This window comes from Beta vulgaris, chromosome 4 (assembly GCF_026745355.1).
Source record: "Beta vulgaris subsp. vulgaris cultivar EL10 chromosome 4, EL10.2, whole genome shotgun sequence".
Classification (NCBI taxonomy): domain Eukaryota; kingdom Viridiplantae; phylum Streptophyta; class Magnoliopsida; order Caryophyllales; family Amaranthaceae; genus Beta; species Beta vulgaris.
In genome coordinates this window covers 56994933-57015082 of record NC_079205.1, presented here as the reverse complement: position 1 = coordinate 57015082, position 20150 = coordinate 56994933, and the positions used below count along the sequence as shown (strand labels likewise).

The 20150-nt window shown below is 34.4% G+C and overlaps 2 protein-coding genes across 4 annotated transcripts; one reads left to right on the top strand and one right to left on the bottom strand.

The window, feature by feature from the left end:
* Positions 1 to 6231: 6231 nt before the first annotated feature.
* LOC104890568 (psbP domain-containing protein 2, chloroplastic) lies at positions 6232 to 9327 on the bottom strand. Its single transcript, XM_010676108.4, has 3 exons — positions 8818 to 9327; positions 8437 to 8592; positions 6232 to 6686 (listed from the first exon to the last, which is right to left on the bottom strand). The coding sequence occupies exons 1-3, from the start codon at positions 9211 to 9213 to the stop codon at positions 6426 to 6428; spliced, it is 813 nt and encodes a 270-aa protein (XP_010674410.2). The 5' UTR covers positions 9214 to 9327; the 3' UTR covers positions 6232 to 6425.
* Positions 9328 to 10421: 1094 nt separating this feature from the next.
* Positions 10422 to 16319, top strand: LOC104890569 (NAD-dependent protein deacylase SRT2). Of its 3 annotated transcripts, none has more exons than XR_789704.4 (12): positions 10423 to 10709; positions 11524 to 11566; positions 11683 to 11920; positions 12043 to 12108; positions 13054 to 13099; positions 13613 to 13773; positions 13857 to 13986; positions 14220 to 14384; positions 14796 to 14923; positions 15346 to 15445; positions 15539 to 15645; positions 16028 to 16319. XR_789704.4 is itself a non-coding variant. In XM_010676109.4 (12 exons), the coding sequence occupies exons 1-11, from the start codon at positions 10674 to 10676 to the stop codon at positions 15593 to 15595; spliced, it is 1170 nt and encodes a 389-aa protein (XP_010674411.2). In that variant the 5' UTR covers positions 10424 to 10673; the 3' UTR covers positions 15596 to 15613; positions 16028 to 16319. The 3 variants fall into 3 exon arrangements, 1 of the variants encoding a protein (XP_010674411.2); XM_010676109.4 differs by having other exon boundaries at positions 10424 to 10709; positions 15539 to 15613; XR_008969121.1 differs by lacking the exon at positions 16028 to 16319 and having other exon boundaries at positions 10422 to 10709; positions 14796 to 14918; positions 15539 to 15613.
* Positions 16320 to 20150: the final 3831 nt, after the last annotated feature.

Below are 20150 nucleotides of genomic sequence, written 5' to 3'. Positions count from 1 at the left end.
TTTCTCTTTCGTTTCAGTTATAAAAGATTGATTATATTGTGTCATTGTGTGTTTTTTTTATCTCATTCCTGCCAAATTTTGAAAAATCGTTACTTTGGCTTTTTGTGAATGTATTGGTTATAGACTTACAAGTTATAACGGTCCAACCAAATCAACCCTACCTACGTACGAGATATTTGGAGGAAGATAGTGAGTGTATGAGTGATTGACTATTCTAAAGGGGGAGAGATTAAAATCAAGAATTAGTTGATAAAGTACAAATTTTATTTTGGTGCTAATGATAAATACAAATTTAAGATGGTTATTTTTATTGTTTAGGAGCATATTAGAGGAATAAAAAGTATTAGGAAAGATAGGTATGTCGGTCAGATTGTTAGTTAAAAACTTACAAAACTAAATACTAAGTAATATTGAGTTGAATAGTTAGATATTTATAACAAAAACTTCAAAGTCGGTATATAGTTATAAACTAATAATCATACTAAAATTGTTGCGTCGAACCGTCTAACACAAGACGTGCTGTTAAACGAAAAAATGACATTAGTCCTAATATTTTTCTTCTTTTTGTCACTTTCTAAAACTTTGTGTCATTTTACAATATAGCAACTAAAAAAGGACAATGGATTAGTCATTAGTTATCATATGTTTTTTAATAGATAAGAAGAACTCGACTCTCGACCGCGCTCACACATGGCCCCATAACCATATAGGCCCATTATAAGCCTGTTAGGAATATTAGTGTTGATAAAGATATGATAATATCTTTATGATATACAATTTTTTTTTGATAAAGAAAAAAGACTTAACCTAAAACATCCTTTCGAATGATAAGGGGAGAAATCCATACAGTACGAGAACCAATAAAGTATATCTTTATGATATACTATTATTTTATGAAAATATTATCTTAGGAATATGTGTTTGATTAGTATTAGGAATAAGATATCTTTTAGAGATAGTTTTTTAGAGATCTTTATTATCAGTAATATTCCTAACAAAACCACACCTCCAACCCCCCAATAGATCCCCAAGCATATGCTTGGGATTTGAATTGAAACCTAGACTTTGCTATGCAACATGGAAAAATTTACCACTTGAGCTAACCCCAATTCCTAATGAAGTAATTCTCATATGTAAAGTTTTAATTCTATCAAAATATAGTATGTAAAAGATTAAAAAAAATAAAACTGACTCAACTTTTTAGACACGCGACACAAGTTGATTTGCAAACGACACGCCATATTAGACTTCTTTGGTCTAGAAGCAAAGACCACCTTAAAGCTACACCAAGTTTCCACAATGATAAAACCATTTAAAGTTTGGTCTTTCTACTCTTAGACCAAATTCAACTACTTACAACCTTGCTCATGCTCTTAACAACTTTTTTTTGTACTATCAACTATCAACCACTATTTGCAATTTGCAACTTGGAAAAAGCACCTGATACTCTACAATTATACTTCTAATTCGTCCTTCATAATCCAGAAGACTATTACTCTATTAGTATAGTGTAAAGTTGCTGACTTTCCCTCCCCCTGATTATTGTATTGAGCAACTTCTCTCGGATTGTAATATGTTTAACATTATTAGTTAATGAATGAAAGCCATGTTTACCTTAAAAAAAAAAAAAAAAGTTGCTGACTGATGATTATCAAAAAAAAAATATAGTCCCCATAACCATAGGCCCTATATGATGCAACAATAGACTAATTGTGTCATGATATCATCGGTCATCGTTATTCTTACGCTACATATATAAGAACTGACAATACGTTTATTAGGAAGTGGTTAAAGCCTAAAGGGCATGCATTAGTGGACTCTTGTTGCCAACAAATTGGAGAAAAGTATGAGCTTATTGCACCTTTAAAAAATTAGTTTCTAATATGTAAATTGTGTAAGAGAATTATACTAGATATATCTTCCAAAATTAGTTTCCATCCGTAAAATCAAATTTATTAAGTAAAAAGAATGTCCCCCTCAAAAAATAGTGTTTCAAACAAAGTTTTCAATTCAGTAATCTGTTTCTTTTAATTTGTACTATTTCGTTTTTAACACTATTCATTAACCAATTTTGTTAAACTATCTGACATCATTATAAGAAAAAAAAATAGTCAAGTAGGGTCCTCTTAGATTCGTTTGAATGCAAGGATTTTAAAAATAATCCGCTAAGGAGAGGTCTTCCCCTTTTTAGCCGGCAAGGCTTCCAGAAGTCTACAAATATATTTTTTTTTTACTTATACGCAATTAAAAACATCGACATTCAAAGAAGCGTCTCGGCAAATGTCAAAAACAAAATGGTGCAATTAAAGAAATAGAGGAAGTATAAAATTTTGGTAACACAATCTAGGTTACCATAAGTTCATAGAAATAGGGTTTGGCTCAAGTGCACTACAAAAAAAAGCTCATATAGCAACGGATTTTTGGCGACGGATATATATCCGTTTCTAATTTAGAGACGGAATACTGATAATCCGTCTCTAAATTTATTTAGAGACGGATTTTAAAAATCCGTCTCTAATTTAGAGACGGATTTTAAAATCCGTCTCTAACTTTAGGGACGGATTTTAAATATCCGTCCTAAATTAGAGACGGATTTTTAAAATCCGTCTCTAAATAAATTTAGAGATGGATTTTTAAAATCCGTCCTAAATTAGAGACGGATTTTATAAATCCGTCTCTAAATTAGAGACGGATTTCTAAAATCCGTCTCTAACTTAGAGACGGATTTCAAAAATCCGTCTCTAATTAGAGACGGATTCTAAAAATCCGTCTCTAAATTTCATTATGAATATTTTATTGCGCTTCTTTAATTTAGGGACGGATTTTTAAAATCCGTCCCTAAATTAGAGACGGATTTTTAAATCCGTCTCTAAATTAGAGACGGATTTCTAAAATCCGTCTCTAACTTAGAGACGGATTTCTAAAATCCGTCTCTAACTTAGAGACGGATTCTAAAAATCCGTCTCTAAATTTCATTATGAATATTTTATTGCGCTTCTTTAATTTAGGGACGGATTTTTAAAATCCGTCCCTAAATTAGAGACGGATTTTTAAATCCGTCTCTAAATTAGAGACGGATTTCTAAAATCCGTCTCTAACTTAGAGACGGATTTCTAAAATCCGTCTCTAAATTTCATTATGAATATTTTATTGCGCTTCTTTAATTTAGGGACGGATTTTAAAAATCCGTCTCTAAATTAGAGACGGATTTTACAAATCCGTCTCTAAATTAGGGACGGATTTTTAAAACCCGTCTCTAAATTTAGATATGATTATTTTATTGCACATCATTAATTTAGGGACGGATTTTGAAAATCCGTCTCTACATTAGGGACGGATTCAAAATCCGTCTCTAAATTAGGGACGGATTTTTGAATCCGTCTCTAAATTAGGGACGGATTTTTGAATCCGTCTCTAAATTAGGGACGGATTGTTGAATCCGTCTCTAATATTTTTTCGACATATTACCAATATTGCGTAGAGAAGTATACAAGTTGTATTTGGTGTAGTTGGTTGGAGCTTCTTCTCGTTTCTTTGAGGTCACAAGTTCGATTCCTACCAACAGCGATTCTTGCGACTGTGCTTTCCCTTGTAGAGCTGAACCGGGTTTACTTAAGGGATATTCCAAAATGATAATGAGATCAACTTGAACTAGGTAGGGAATTAGGTGATTAAATATAATCATGATAATATTAGGAACTATCGTGTTATTAATTTCGTTTATATATTTTTCATCTTTTCAGCAAATTTAGAGACGGATTTTGGAAATCCGTCTCTAAACTTAGAGATGGATTTTCAAAATCCGTCTCTAAACTTAGAGACGGTTTCAAAATCCGTCTCTAAGTTAGAGACGGATTTCCAAAATCCGTCTCTAAGTTAGAGACGGATTTCCAAAATCCGTCTCTAAGCTTAGAGACGGATTTCCAAAATCCGTCGCTAAACTTTAGAGACGGATTTCCAAAATCCGTCTCTAACTCGAATTAGCGACAAGGGTTTTAGAGGGGACAATATCCGTCTCTAAATCCGTCTCTAAGCCCATATAGCGACGGATTTGACCTATTTAGGGACGGATTTTGTCCGTCTCTAAATGGACTTTTTTTTGTAGTGGTGATGAGCTTTTTCATATTCCCTAATAAAGTTTAGGTTTCAATTCCTACCATAAACATTTACTCAGATTTAAAGGTCATTGGAGTGTATGGTTGTAAGGGATCTCCAAATTACATTAATGTATAACAACAACCCAAATAATTTATTCTTACCTTTTAGAAAAATTCTCGCACATATCAATGAGTTCAGCTGAGCGAAATTCAAAAGCACAGTTTAATAAAGTCATCTAGAACCCTGTGAGTTAGTGAAGCTAAATTTTAAGTCTAAAAAGGTTTTGGAGTGATGATTTCATCATTCAAGAACAAAGGAATCAGTCAGCAAATGCAGACTAGACTAAACATAAGATATGCTATATGTCTATAATTTTTTTTTCTCCTCATTCGGAACTCCTTGATATAAGAAGAATGATTCTACTGAACCAACATCCATCGTAAGTCAACCGTCTTAGTTACATAGGTCAGCGCTTAAAGTAGGGAGAATAAAGAAAATCTCTATTTTCAAATTCCAATACAAATAAATAGTGAAACTCGAATTTGTGACCTCAAAATCACAAGATAAGTTCCCACCACCTCAAAATTATGCTATATGCCTATATGGTCTATAGATGTGAATATATGATGCAACAAGCCAACAAAATACTCCTACTTCTTATAATCAGTGATCGTTAGTATTACGCTAACAATATAATAGTATGAAAAAGGGAGTAATTAAATTTGGAAGTGGTTAAAAGACATACATCATGTGGACTTCTTTTACTTGCCAACAACACCAAAAATAATGAGAAAGGGGACCATCTTGGGAAGCTATAACATGTTGATCGACATTAAAATTAGTAAGGTCAACATGATGCATTAGTTTATGCTCCTTGCTCAATTGGGGATCCTAAAGTTGCTTATTAAATGCAATATAATACGTAGTGAGAATCTTTGATATTTTAACATACTTTTGAAAGCTTCATGCAATGACTTTTTCGTGAAGGAAGATCAATATGGAGAAACATGCATGTTGAATAGAGTACATTAATAACCCTTTTGTCAGTTTGTGTGTGAGCTTTGTCTTTTAATTCAAAGTTTGTTAGTCTCTATCTTGGGGAGAGTTATATTTTTCCTCAATTTTTTTTTTTGAGTATTATGATTTTTTGACTTATCTCATTTTGCTGAATTGAATTTATCAGATTTTTGCTAAATTTGTTTTACCTTGAACTTGTTATTTTAAGGTGAAGACAATATGCACCTCTTTAGTGGAGTTTTTTACGTTGTTCTTTTACTCCTCTTTTTAAAGGAATTGCTAGCCATATGTATAAAACTGTTGGGAGAAATATGGAGAGAGAAGCTATATAAATGTATCAGAGAGTCTATTGTATTCATATTAATATAAAATTGATTTCTTACATCGATGGTATTTATAAGCAAATTTTTTTTACTGTACACAATTGTGAATTCAACAATTTCAGCGCGGCGGAAGAAAATTTACCTGACATGCATTAAATGCATGCAGGAAAATGTGGACTTCACATGTGAACAGTGAAATTTACCATTCCACTGTTTCTCAACAAAAACTAAATTTCACCATCTTTATAATATAGAGTGTATAAACCACAAACAATTTTGTATGCCATTCCACATAATATTGATTTACCAACTAAACTAATTGACATCCACATTAACTCTTACAATAAAACAATATCCACTCTTCTGTTATTAGTTGTATAATCCGCTGTTTATTAGTTGTATCATCAATCATGGCTTTGAGTACTATTTTAATTCATATACACCACTATGACCATATTGTTCATTACTAATATACTCTTATTTAGTAAGTTTGCTTTAACTTTTGCAATATTCACATACCTTAATTCTTTAATATAAAGTACTCTGAATACAAATTCAACAGTTGGTTATAAATTATAATCTGCTTCTGAAGACTGTTACTGCTATATAGTGACTAGAATATGAAATACTCCTATTTCTGCACCAGATCACTACCAAAAAAGTGCCAAAATGTAGGGGAGTCTAACATCCATAAGCAATTTAGAACTTGGGTGACAGACTCTGGTGATCATATATGCTTCTCCTTAATGAATACTTTCAACAGTCTGCAAATTTAGAGCTTGCTATAATGTACTTCAGCAGCAAAAAGAGGATTAAAAATTTAGAATGAACAAAGAGAAACTCAGATCTTGATTTCATACATGTTGCTATTGTATGATTTGTTAGAGAGACGAAAAGAATGTAAATAAATGAACAATAACCTGATAATCAGGAAGATGTATGTGAATATATACATGAACCAGGCGGAAAAGAAGAAGCAAACAAGTATCATGTCAGCGGTGCAGCATCGAAGGAATGAAGAACTTCTTCCAGTGTGACTCTTGTATTGCTGTCGAGCGGACTATCTGGCCTGTCGACATGAGAAATGTTTAACAGGTAGAGTTTCTTTCCAGAGACAAATGCAGCTGAAAATATCCTTTTCATTCCTCCTCTTGTGCTATCAACTATACATTCAAACTCATAAACTGGTATGTTGTTGAGGCCAGGTCTTTCCGCAGCTCCAATCACCTGAGCATCTTTTGTGCTTTCCTATCAAATCCCCCAAAAAATGTTTACCAGAAAGAATACAGTACTAGTGTGCAAATAACGTGATTAACTTTTTGCAAAGAAGAGAAAAGTTTAACCTAATACCAACAGCTTAGGGATGGAAAACTGAAGAGATAGAATAAGAAGCAAATAAAAAATGATTGGGAAAGGCAAGGGACTTGTTTTTAGGGTCATTTAGCATTTTGGACCTCAAATTTCGATGATATTCTTAGATATACAGAATCATGAATCCAGGTTAACTAGCATGTATTACTGAGTAACTGAGTATCCCATCTGGGGCAGGGAAGCTACAGGAAGTCGGATGAGATAGAATCTTACCCTTACACGCACATTGTCTGGATAGGACAAAATGGAGAGAAAAGGTAGGAAGGGCCAAAGGGAAAGGGAGGGGAACAAGTTCCCTTGTTTGGATAAAGGATTTCGGAAAGCAAGGGGAGGGAGAGGGCAGGATTCACTTTCCCTCCCTCTTTAATAAACATCACCCCTCCCAAATTGGAGAGATTTGGAGGGAAAATGGAGCTTTCTTTCCCCTCCCCTTCTCCCTCTGTCCTTCCCCTTCCTTTCCCTCCTACATTGCTATCCAAACAAAGTGTTATGGTTTGAAAGAGATGATCTCGTTTAACATTTTTGAATAGAAATAAAGGACATCTCCAGACTGTATTCTAAAGTATGTTGCCAACTTCAGTTCATCATATTGAGCTCCAATATTGTGCTACACTTGTATGTATATCACTGATCTGAGAAAGACAACTTCAGCTATTTTACATGGGTTCTTACTGCTTCCTAAGAGTCCATATTGGTACTTGGCACTCTGGAAACGGGTATGGAAGTGTAAATATTTATGTTTAGGTAAAAACATGCAAAGTTTTTTAAACATGGCTAAGGCTCACAATTGGAAATGCACATCAGCACGTGTTAGTAGTAGTAGTTAGCTAAGTCCATGTAACATAGTTGTAATCCTCCTTTTCTCATCAAACTTTATTCGTTTCTCAATCAACTTCGATACATTTCTTTGAAACTTAGCCAAAACGATCCATCACCAAGGACACTCAACAGGCACTTGACAGCATCAAACATTTAACTCAAAGACTGTCTCATTTGATGCTATTCAATTAAGCAATTAAACCACATTCTTCAATCTCATCTGATTTCAAGCAAATCCATACGATTCTCTCTTTTTCTTAGTATTTTCTATTCCTTTTGTCATTCAATACACTACCCAACTATGCAACTCAAATGAGCAATTAGCAACCCCAGATCAATCAAATGGAACAATACCCAATGCCCGCAAAAATACAAGTATATCAGCTTGCACTTGTCCCCTATTCTCCTTTCACTAAACATTGTTCGTTCAATCAAATATCACTTCTCGATATGCTCAAGTAAACATCTATTAATTCATACCATTTTCTACTCTTTCGAGTAGATTCACTTTATCAAACTCTATTTAGCTAAACATTGGTAGCTACCCGAAAGGTACAACGGAGTGAAGTAACAAAAATGTCCCCATTAGACTCCTAGGACAAAGTCATAGAATCCAGCTATCTAAAATTTAGCCAAATAGTGATACTCAATAACTTTTAATTATCACCAAATCAACTTTAACCAGCATTGTTCAATCAACTCTTTTCCCTTTCACAACCCTAACAAGTAACAAACATAGATAACAATGAACAAAATCCACCCAAAAAAAGAACGAACAACAAAATGGCACAAAAAGATGCAAACTTACCTTGCGTTTTTCAGCTTGGATGAGCTTGTCAGCCACAAACTGAGGAGTCCCAAAATCTCTGAGGCTGTTAAGCCGAACTGGATTCACCACTATCCCTATATTATTTGATCCTTTATTCTCCTCCTCAAACAACACTGTAGCTCCTGCTTTATCCACCTTTAATAAAAATAAATCAAGACACGAACTTTATGTTAAGGGCGCGTTCTCTTCACCTTAAAAATAAAAATAAAAATGTACACTTATCTATTAAGTTTATTAAGTTTAAATAAGTTCCGATAAGTTTAAAATAAGTTTAGTTCATATAAGTTCGGAAAAAGTAAGGTGAATAAAATGCACCCTCCATTCTCACATAAGAGATAAAGAACATGAAAAAGAACTTACTTGAATGTAAGAAGAAGGTCGAAGAAGGGTGAAACCCTCTTTAGAATCAGTGTATCTTTGAAGTTCAGTTTCTCTTTCTTCATCTGCAGTGGCATTGGGGATAGTAATTGGAAGAGAAGATGAAAAAAGTAGGGCTAAAATTGAGAGATTTAGGGTTCTTCTTTTGGTAATTGAAGAGTTGGATGAGAATGTGATTAGAATTTGGTGGGAAATTGGTATTGTGGGAAGATGGGTATTTGAAGATTGGAGTGTTTTGTGGGTTTTTGATGATGGGAATGGTTGATTGAGAGAAGATAAACGAATTCTGGATAATTCCATGATCAGTTTTCTCTGGTCTTTTTGTGTTTGTCTTTCTTCTGTTTTCTTCCATGGTCTTATCTTCAGTTGCAATGCCATTGCGAAGTGTTTGTTGTGGCTATGTTTCGAAGTGAGGAAGAGCTAGAAACTCACAACTTAGCTGAAACTTGAAAGTGATAGGGATCATAGGGTAAAATATTAACGTACTTTTTCTTGACATGAGTAGGTGCTTAAAGTTGATACTAATCAAATATACACGCTATGCCGCTATGCGCGCGGTGCGTTAACAACCTTGTGTAGCCTAGTAATGTAGCTATATATATAAATGAACAACTTTATGTCAATGGCTTTAAGTTTTTTAACGATTGTAAATATTAACAAACGATATTGTTTGAACTTTGTAATACGAAGTATTATGTTGTCATGATATATCGCGAACTTTGTAATACGGGAGAAAAATGAATTGGTTTATCAACTTGGCATAAGTGCATGACTGAATAATGCAATGTTTATCAGCCGTTATCCAAACTCTACCTATACCTCTACTACAACCATTACTTTACCAAACAATAGTTTTTTTTTCTCCTAAATAGCATTTTGACCTTATCAAATCTCTATCTGCTAATGCCAAACATAATCTTTTTATTACTAAGTTTTATATAACACAAACCTAACAATAGTATTATGATGTAATTTCAATTTTCAACCTATCAAGAGGCGGAAGTAGGAGTGTTGATGAGCCTGGCCTATTTGCGAACAGTTCGCGATCAAGTCGGTCAAAGCTCGGCTCGTGGTGGCTTGGCTCGGATTTGGTTTCGACTCGAGACTTTAATGAGTGGAGCTGACCTAGACCTAGGCAAAGCTCGGCTCGAAAGCTCGTGAACAAGCTCGATTATACTTTTATATACAAAAATAATATATTGATGTATATACATAAATCTATTAACCGGGATATCACGCAATAATAAGTTAATAGTTTCATTGTCTAAAACAAAACCTATGAATCTCAAATATTAAAAAAAGGAAAAACAAATAAAAGATGTAAAAAAAAAAAAAAGGGTGATAGGGAGTCAAGGCTGTTCGTAAACCGTTCGAGCTCGGCTCGTTTAAATTTGGCCAAAATTCGGCTCGATAAGTTTCAAGATCGACTCGAGGTCGAATAAACTTTAACGAACACAAGTCGAGCAGATCACAGATCGAGCTCGGCTCGACCCATAATCAGCCCTAGACTGAAGTAGTAATCAGATTTGGGTCGAAGTATCGAACATTACGTATCTTGAGATCAGACTAGTTAAGAATTCCCTAGACCATTCTCACTAAAATGATGGGCTGAATAGGCAAAGGAACCCAATATCCAAACCCTCAAATCTTAATCATCCAAACATCCACAAAATAAACAAAACTCAATTGGATCTTCTTGATTTTAATTTTGGCGGCTGAGAAACAGCCAACAATCAAGGAACATAAGATTTGAGAAAAGAAAAGCACCTAGAAATGTTGCATCCCCAAAATCTTTTTGAAGTAATCTAATTTTTGCCGGCATAAAAAACTATAACAACATGTCTGTTGCTTGGAGATTTCAGAATTTGGGTTTTGTAAGTGATATTTCTTCTTCAAATTTCATATGATTTCCCGACTGTTATTGATTTATTTTTGATACCAATTTACTTTCCCCCAATTGAGTATCAATTGTTTCAATTGTAAATTTTATATGGGTCTATTCAATTAAATTTTCATTCTTCAATATATAGTATCATGTGAAAAAGTTTACCTTTTTTGTATGGGTACCCATATGATGAAAGAAATTAGTAAACCCTTGTATGTTTCATGAATCACTCTCATTGGCTTTAACCCAAGAGCTTAAATCTTTCAAACTGGAATCTTGAATTTGTCTTTATGAAATATTGCTGTTGAAATGAATCTTTTGAATCATGTATCACTCTATATGATGATGATATGAACTATTTGATTGGTAGGTTGTGATGTTGAGGGAATGAGTGCATAAACATTTGTCTTGCACATGTGAGTTTTCCCACATTGGATAGCAGGAGAGGAAAATATCACTAATAAAACAGATGGAACCTCGGTTGCGCTCCCGAGGGACTCTCCTCCTCCTTTAAACTTAACCAAGAGCTCTTTTTATATCTAGAATTTTATAGGCAACGGTAGAGGATGGTTCTTCTTAGCTTACTTCGCCATTGTCTAATGCATTTGGTTCATAGTATGTTATGGTAAGTAAACAAAATTGACTTCAGGGTTATCTACACTAGTGTTTCTTATGCATAAGCTTCACTTCTTGCTCAGATAAACATCTGCATTGTGGTAATGTAGCACCCACATTTGCTTAGCACTTATCAACTATGATTAGGGTATCTGATTATCTCTGATAATTGTTGTTTGAACCTTCAGACTTTCAGAAGTGTGGAGAAATTTCTAGGGACTTCGCTTGCAGGCAAGTGTTGTGCACTTGTGCTTTATTTGCTTATAGTTCAGTTATGACTTTGTTTTTCTGGGTTTTTGCTACGTGTTTGTGTGTGGAATTTCATTATATCGCTGTGTTCCTTACAGATGCTAATCTATTAAGTAGCAAAAGATGGCAATTGTTAAACAGAGGAAGAAACGTCTTGTTCTTTAAAAGGCAGGAAAGATTTGTGCACACACATTTCCAGATGTCAGTCCCTGGAACATCACCTGTAAGCAAAGAAAATAGGATTCCGGACTATTTGAGGGATAAGAAATTGGTTCCTGATGCATCTCCTCCTAGCAGTAAGGACATTGACCTTTTGTATCAGTTCTTTGATCAGAGGTCAGTAGGAATATTCTTCATAATGATTCATATGTACTGTATTTTTGAGCTCACATCAGAAACAGGAATTAGTAACTATGAAAAAGTTGCTGTTAAACCTTATTCTGCTTTGTTCATTGCAGTGAAAAGCTGGTGGTATTGACTGGAGCAGGAATGAGCACCGAGTGTGGAATCCCAGATTATAGAAGGTATGAATATAAGAATTTCCCTCTCTTACATACTAGTGTCCTTTCATACTCTTCCATTGCTACAATTGTTTCTCTATATTATTCCAGAAATGATCCGTCTTCTAATATCAGGTGATAGTGATGCTGCTATACCTGAACCTCCCCAAAAATTAGATTTCGTGGGTATCCACTTTGGATCGTTGATGTGGTTCTTATTCATCTTGAAAGGATATTCTATACTTTTGAATCACAACTGCATAAGTCATATTCTCTAATGAGGTCCAAGACAAAGTGTGTTTGGCTTTTTGCATCACTTAAATTTTCATAACATGTGAAATTTACATTCCCACCCAATCCCAATTCCCCAACTAGGAAAAGTACTCACTACTCATATAGAATAGGTTTAGCAAGAAAGATGTGTCAATATCTTAAAAAGAACAATCAAATTATTACCACCAAAACAAAAGTTCATGCACAATGGCAATCTTAAATCTCTTGTGAAGCAAGAAGTACTTTGAAGTTCATCATTTTGGGGAGTTGGTGCCATAAGCCCTTAACAGCTGGTTTGATAGGTGGTAAGGCAATGTAGTTTATGTAAATTTGCAAGGAAAAAGCTCATATAAGCATGCATAGTAATTAAAATCCATCCCATGTATTTTTTTTCATATATAATTCGATCCATTACCACTTTAGATGTGGTATGATGGTACCGAGTGTGAAGAAAATTAAATGTTTGAATAAGGGACTTTCTGTGCAAAATATTCATAAGAGACTATGCTGATTGTTGACTAAGGGTCCGTTTAATTCAACTTATTTTGTCTTGTATTATCTGATCTTATCTTATCTTATAAGATAATTTATTGTGTTGTCTAACATCTTATTTTATCTTATAAGATCTTATTTTTTTCTGAAATAAGTTAAAATAAGTTGAACAGAACATAGCCTAATATTATTACATTTTTGCAGCCCAAATGGAGCATATAGTTCTGGTTTCAAACCCATTACCCACCAGGTGATCTGAAGGCACGTGCCGTAATGTTTTCGCATCTAGATATGTTTAGTTATCACTCAACAGTTCAAATTTATATAGCTTTTGTCATAAGAGCAATTCGCCTACTTCTGGAAGTGGCTGCTAGTTAGATCTCACTCTTCAATTATTTATTTATTTCATGTATATACCTACAGTGTCTGAGCTTATTAGTGCTGAATCTGTGGTAGGAGATAAGCGTGCGTGTTTGTTTTGCATTAAAGGAATTCAATGCTAGTATGCGATTCCTATTAATTAGGTTGGCATTTTTTTTGGTCACTTGAGCTTGACATTGAAGTTTCAGCAACTCTTTTTGTCAATTTCTGGCTGCAATCCACGTTTGTATTCTAATTATAAACACTATCTTTTTTAGACCACATATATATGTTTCTGTTTTATTTTTATTTTCGTCTTTGTGTTGATGCATGAGTATATGATTCTTTCCAAAAGATTGATTTATGTTTCCTTGATCTATCATGCTGTACTATCTGTCAATAGGAGTTTGTCAGCTCAGGCAAGGCTCGCAAGCGTTATTGGGCTAGGAGCTACGCTGGTTGGAGACGATTTACTTCAGCACAGCCAGGGGCTGGCTATTTTGCTTTAGCATCCCTAGAAAAGGCTGGCAGGATAAGCTTTATGATCACACAAAATGTTGACAGGTATGTGATACTCAGCAACCCGTGCTTTAAAGTCACTTCAACTTGCATGTGTATTTTGATGTTAGTTCTTCTGGTCCTATCAGGCTGCATCATCGAGCTGGCAGCAATCCTCTCGAATTACATGGCACTGTATACACTGTGGGTTGTCTTGAATGTGGATATTCATTTTGTCGGCACTCATTTCAGGACCAACTAAAGGCTCTCAATCCTAAGGTTAGTTCTTCCTTTCATATACTTCATTTTTTATATAATGATGCATGATTAAGAAAAGTATTCTTGTGGCAGTTGTGGGTCTTAAACTCATTTTAATGCTTGTGGTTCTTGAACTTGAGGCTAGTCCAGATGATCCTGACTAGAGACTCATTCCCCTTACAAGATGGTTTAGTTTCAGTAATACAATGTATTGATGTTTGGTAGGAACCTAAGACGTTCATGTAATATTGCAGTGGGCGGAAGCAATTGATAGTTTGACTTTTGACAGCCCTGGGTCAGACAAAAGTTTTGGCATGAGGATCCGGCCTGATGGTGATATTGACATTGATGAGAAATTCTGGGAAGAAGATTTTCACATTCCTACTTGCCCTGAATGTGATGGAGTGCTGAAACCTGATGTAAGATATTTTTATGCTGTAGGAAAGTGTCACACGTCATACATTTACGTATATTCCACAAGAGTATATAAACAGAGATATACAAACTAGAAATATATCCTAGAAAGTTACAGGGGATTTAAACATAAGTTGAAAGAAATTTGATCTTAATATTTACATATCATATTCTGATAACAGAACTCTTGTTAAATTTCGATCAGAAATTTCATTTTCAGCAATAGCAACGTTTGTTGTTGGAGAGTGAAAGAAAGGCCTGTCTGATACTTCTATTAGTTTGTTTAACTTGGTTATGAACCTTTGTATTCTAATTAGAGTATGTCTTAAACATGGTTTTTGTCTAAACTATTTCTTGAAACCAAAGAGAGAAACAGATTCGTGATTATGTTTGTTGTGACCCTGTTCACTTTGAAGGTTATCTTCTTTGGAGACAATGTTCCCAAGGATCGAGCTGATAGAGCAATGGAAGCAGCCAAAAGTTGTGATGCATTTTTGGTTATCGGTTCATCTGTAATGACGTTTTCTGCCTTCAGATTGGTGAGGTATTAGTCATTATGATCATTTATTGAATTTTTGGTGATGTCCCAGGTTGTTGCATGGACAATAAATATGAGTTAGGACCTTAGGGGTGAAGCTATAAACTGAAATTGTGAAAATTAATGTGATGTCTGAATCGTTTATTACTAACTTTCACTTCGTATATGGTAATTTTTTATATTTTGTTTTGTAAGACGAGAACTGCTAGATTACATACGATTACTGGAAATTGATTGATGTTCATATTGAGGGTAGACTTGCTTTACAACAACTATGTTGCAAGTGTAGGAATGATGACTCAGTTTCCTCCATATACACCAGTCTAATGCTAATAGCTATTTATACTTCTAATTTTGAAGTAAACCATTTATGCAATTTGCTTGATGTGAAGATAAGTTTACAATATATTACTGTATGAGTGTTGCAGGGCGGCTCATGAGGCAGGTGCAGCTACAGCAATGATAAATATTGGTTCCACCAGAGCTGATAATATTGTGTCCTTGAAGATTGGTGCTCGGTGTGCGGAGGTATTTTGTTTGTGGCTTCCTATTACTCTTACTTTTCTTGCTGTTTTGCAAGTACAGAACCCTTTCACAGCAATCTGATAGTTGATTTCGCAGATACTTCCGAGATTGCTGCATACTGGATCTCTGTGTGTCCCGGCTGTTCAATCATGATCCTCATTGGCCTTCGTAGTAAGATTTTGTCTCTAATCTTCTGCAAACAGGTCAAAATATTTCTTTTAGTTAGAGTTGTAATTAATTTTTTTTTTAATAATGACCCTGTTAACTTTATTTTAGAAACATAGTATTTAGAAGAACTTAGTTTTCATCAGCCAAAATCAGTTTCAATCAGTAACAAATCAATGAAGTGTATAAGAGATAAAACACTAGTGAACTAACAAAAAATAGTTCCAATAAGTACAAAATGATTTATTCGTTAAAATCAATTTCAAGCAACTAAATGATTTAGATTAGTACAATCTATTAATGATAAAAAGTAGTAGTAAAAATGTGCATCTTTTTTCCTGTTTCAAATGTTGTTTGTTACCAAAACTCATCAATGTTTCCATTTCCATTGGCTGATTCTTTAATCCCATGAAATTGCAGGTGTAATATAGACCTTGATAACATGAAATAGTTGCTTATTGAGGGAATACTTGTCAAGTTTCCACAGTAATGAGTTATATTTTCCAATGAGACAAGCTAAGTTTGTTTTGTGACACATAATGTTGATGTATGTGATAAACAAACATGGTTTATTATATCATGTTTGTGGTAAATATTTAGTTTTAGGAGTAAAGGACTTGATTTAGTGAACTTTACTGTAAGTATGATTCGTGAAATTTGCTAAGAATCGAGAAAGGGACATAATTTATATTTGAAGGCAAGATTTCTATCATTCCTTAATTTGGCACAGAATTAATACCCTTTCTTTACGTTCTTTATTTCTTTTCTCAGAAGAAAATAGAAAGTTTGGGTCTTCTTTGTAGTTGCTACTTGCTAGCTTCCTCTATACTTGCAGTGGTTAAAATTCAAAAAGTAGTGGTTAATAACTTAATATAGAGAGTCACATATTGATATAGGGTATGTGCGGCAAAAGTACGTACTTGTTGGTGTAGCTATTAACTGTTGGAGTAGTTGTTAGCTGTCAGTGAGTAGTTGTTAACTTTTAGCTTTTAGCTGTGAATGTAGGTGTTGATGTTATATAAGATAAAAACAGATATATTTTTTAGTTATAATATTAAAATTAATTATTTTATGGTTAAATTAAATATCAATATATAAACACAATGCATTATTTTCTTTTACTATGATGTCCAATTTAAGTATAGTTGTCTTTTTGACTAGATCCACAACATTCAATATATCTATTTCGTCTCTCATATGACTTCCAATAAAAATCACTTAGCTATAGTTGTTGGAACTCTCTGGAGAATGGAGATGTCCTTATGTCTTCTCTCATTCTCATATGACATACCTGATTTCATGCGTGAAGATGCAACTTTCATAATTCTCTCTTCTAATTTTAGAATTTTCTCTTTCCTTCATTTTAACTCTCAAACATTTCATATCCTTTTCTTCGTTATTATTGTTCTCTGCGTTCTTTTTTCCATTCCTTCCCCCAACATCTCCTTTTGGAGATGATGGTATTTTAGGATGGATCTTTCATTTCATACCAGATGATATTTCAGGAAAAGAGAAGAAGTAAATAGCACCAAAGATATTTGTTCCAGAAATTCATTATATTTTGGTAAATACTTGTGCGATTTATTGGTTAATTCCAAATTAATCCATAAAAAGTGGGAATTTTTATGATAATATTTAAGGTTTGAGAGGAACGGAGGTAGAAGACGAAGAATCTTCTCAAATTTTTGGTATTTTTTTCCTCTAAAAAAACAAAAAATACTTGGAACACTATTCTAGTACTTCGAACACCATATTTTGAAACGTTTATGAAAAACTAGCAAAAAGCTACTTGAAACACTAATCACTATTTCAGCCTCTAGCATGCCAAACACATGATTAGTTTCTGGAACATAGACGAGACATTATATATTGCCTAGGAGTTCTCATATTAGATTTGGCCTAAGACTTTACAAATCAAGCTAGCAAATACTTACAAAAGTTACACCACTATTATTGTGTGACCTAGGAATACGGCGTCGTCATATATGGTCCTGGCCATTTTCCCTTGGAGCTAGAAAGAGTCATAAGGACAATAATGTAAATGAGATTTGATCTCGAGTTTTGGATACCATTTTCGAAGTTTTAACCAACTAAGCTAGTTGATGTGCACATGATCCTAGTCAATAATAGGTCATGGAAAATAAAAAAATACTTCAAAGTTTTGGATATCTAAGTATAATGATTTGTACTTTGTAGTATATAAGGAGTCATAACGGCAATGATTTATAACTAAACTAGTTACACTAGAAAAATACACATATTGCTCCTAAACGTACAATGGGCTTGGATCACCTAATATTACGTCTTTTTTTTTTTTTTTAGGGGAATATTACGTCTTAGGCCTCGTTTGGTTCACATGGGAAGTAATTTCCCATGGGAATTTATATTTCATGGGAAATTATTTCCCTTGTTAATTTCCTAGGAATTAGACAAAATTGTTTGGTTGACACCATAGGAAATTGCATTTCCTAGGAAATTACTCACCAAGGGGGGGCTTGGTGAGTGATTTCCCATGTTAATTTGTATTTCCTATACTTCTCTCATTTCCCTCCAACCAAACACAACACCCATAATATATTTCCTAGGAATTTGTATTTCCAAGGGAAATAGCTTCCAACCAAACAACACCTTATTCATTAGGGTTTGTTGAAGCCGCATCATATGTAACAATGTTAACTAATATTCTAAATTCACCGCAATTTATGATCTTTTTCCAAAATTATAGTTTTCCAATCCGGAAATATAGTGAAAAAAGATTAATTCGTTCAACATTTAGAATGTTCACGTAAACGGAAACTTAATACCTTAAATTAAGCAATAAAATTTGGCAATCTAATGTTGCTCCTTTCATGAAATGGACATACAAGGGAAGAATGATTCCAACACACTATATAATCTAGTCATACACATAGAAGCAAGCACCAAGAAGAATAAATTTAAGCAACAAATTTGTTATATTCGAAAGTAATATATATGGATGTGATAAAGCCACTAGGGTTGATATATGATGCACTCAAAGATGAATGGGTGTTGGAACTATTGTCATATTATTGTTCTATAGAGAGCCCTCCAAAAAAATGCTCCAATTCTACAACTATGTCTTCAAGCTATGAGTCATGTCACTTTGACATGCGCATATCAATGCCACCATCATCACCATCATCATCACCATCGTCGCCATTTCCATCACCATTACCGTCATCATCATCATCGGCAGGTGATATTGACTGTTCTAGCAAGTGTAAGCAATCATCTCCTAAAAGGCGGTCGTCGTCGAATCCATGCATGGTGCCATACTTGGTTCACTTGGTAATGTGTCATGGTCATGGGAAGTTATGGCATGTAGTTAAGTCAGGGTGCATGGGATGTTTTAAACCCAATAATAAGAAACAAAAGAAGTGTAAGAGTGTTGGTACTAGTAGTGTTAATGTTAATTATGCTTTAACTCATAAGAGGAATAAGAGTGCTGAGGTACGAGAGGAGGATTTGAAAGCGGCTATTCTTTTCTGTAAGAATTCTGTGACAACTGATTGTTTCTCATGTTGAGAAGGCAGTATAAAGAAGAAGATGAGAGATTTGAACATGTAACCTATCGTTCACAACACCTTAATTTTAACTACTAGGTCAAGACATCTTTGATTTTTAAGAGTATAATTTGATATGTATATCTTTATTGATACGTAGTACTTCACTTTAAATTGTGTACCTATTGAATATCTTTTCCAACGGTAAAGGTCATTGGATTGAAACGACAAATTAGATTCTTCTATAATTCCAAAACTAAGAATACCAATTGAACGATCAGACGAAGGTGGATGTAGACGAAAGAGGAAGCCTCGTAGTGAGTAATAATTTTGATACCCCAATGGAAGAAATTAGAGTGAGTGGCCAACAGGAGGGAAGAAAGTGGACACGAGTGGTTAGGGAGAAAGGTGGCCAGAAATGTAAAATCATTGCTGAGAAGCAGGAAGGAAAGACTAGGAAGCGGGAAAGGGATAAGATGGCTGTAGAGGAGGAAATGTCGAAGAAAAGAGCTGTAGGTGCTGCTGAAAGTGTTGTGGCGGGCCCCACTCCCTGGGCCCTCGGTGATCAATGATGTACACCCTCTCATGGAATTGTAGGGGCTTGGGGAATGTCCCTGCAATAAATGCGTTAAAACGCATTATTTTTCTTGAACATCCCCAACTTGTATTTTTATCCGAGACGAGGTTAAAGGTACATGAGATGGATCGTATAAAGCAAAAAATAAAAATGAAAAATGTAGTTGCTGTAGATTGTGTGGGTGAAGGTAGAAAAAGGAGAGGGGGAGTGGCTTTGCTATGGGGGGAGGAGATTGATGTTAGCATTAATAATTTCTCTTTTAACCATATCGATGCTCAGATCACGTCTGATGAACAAGGGATGTGGCGGTTCACGGGTGTGTATGGCCACCCGGAGGAGGACCAAAAGTTTAAAACGGGGCTCTTATTCGAATATTTGTTTAAAGACCAAAATGAACCATGGCTGTGTGGGGGGGATTTCAATCTGATGATGATGTCCCATG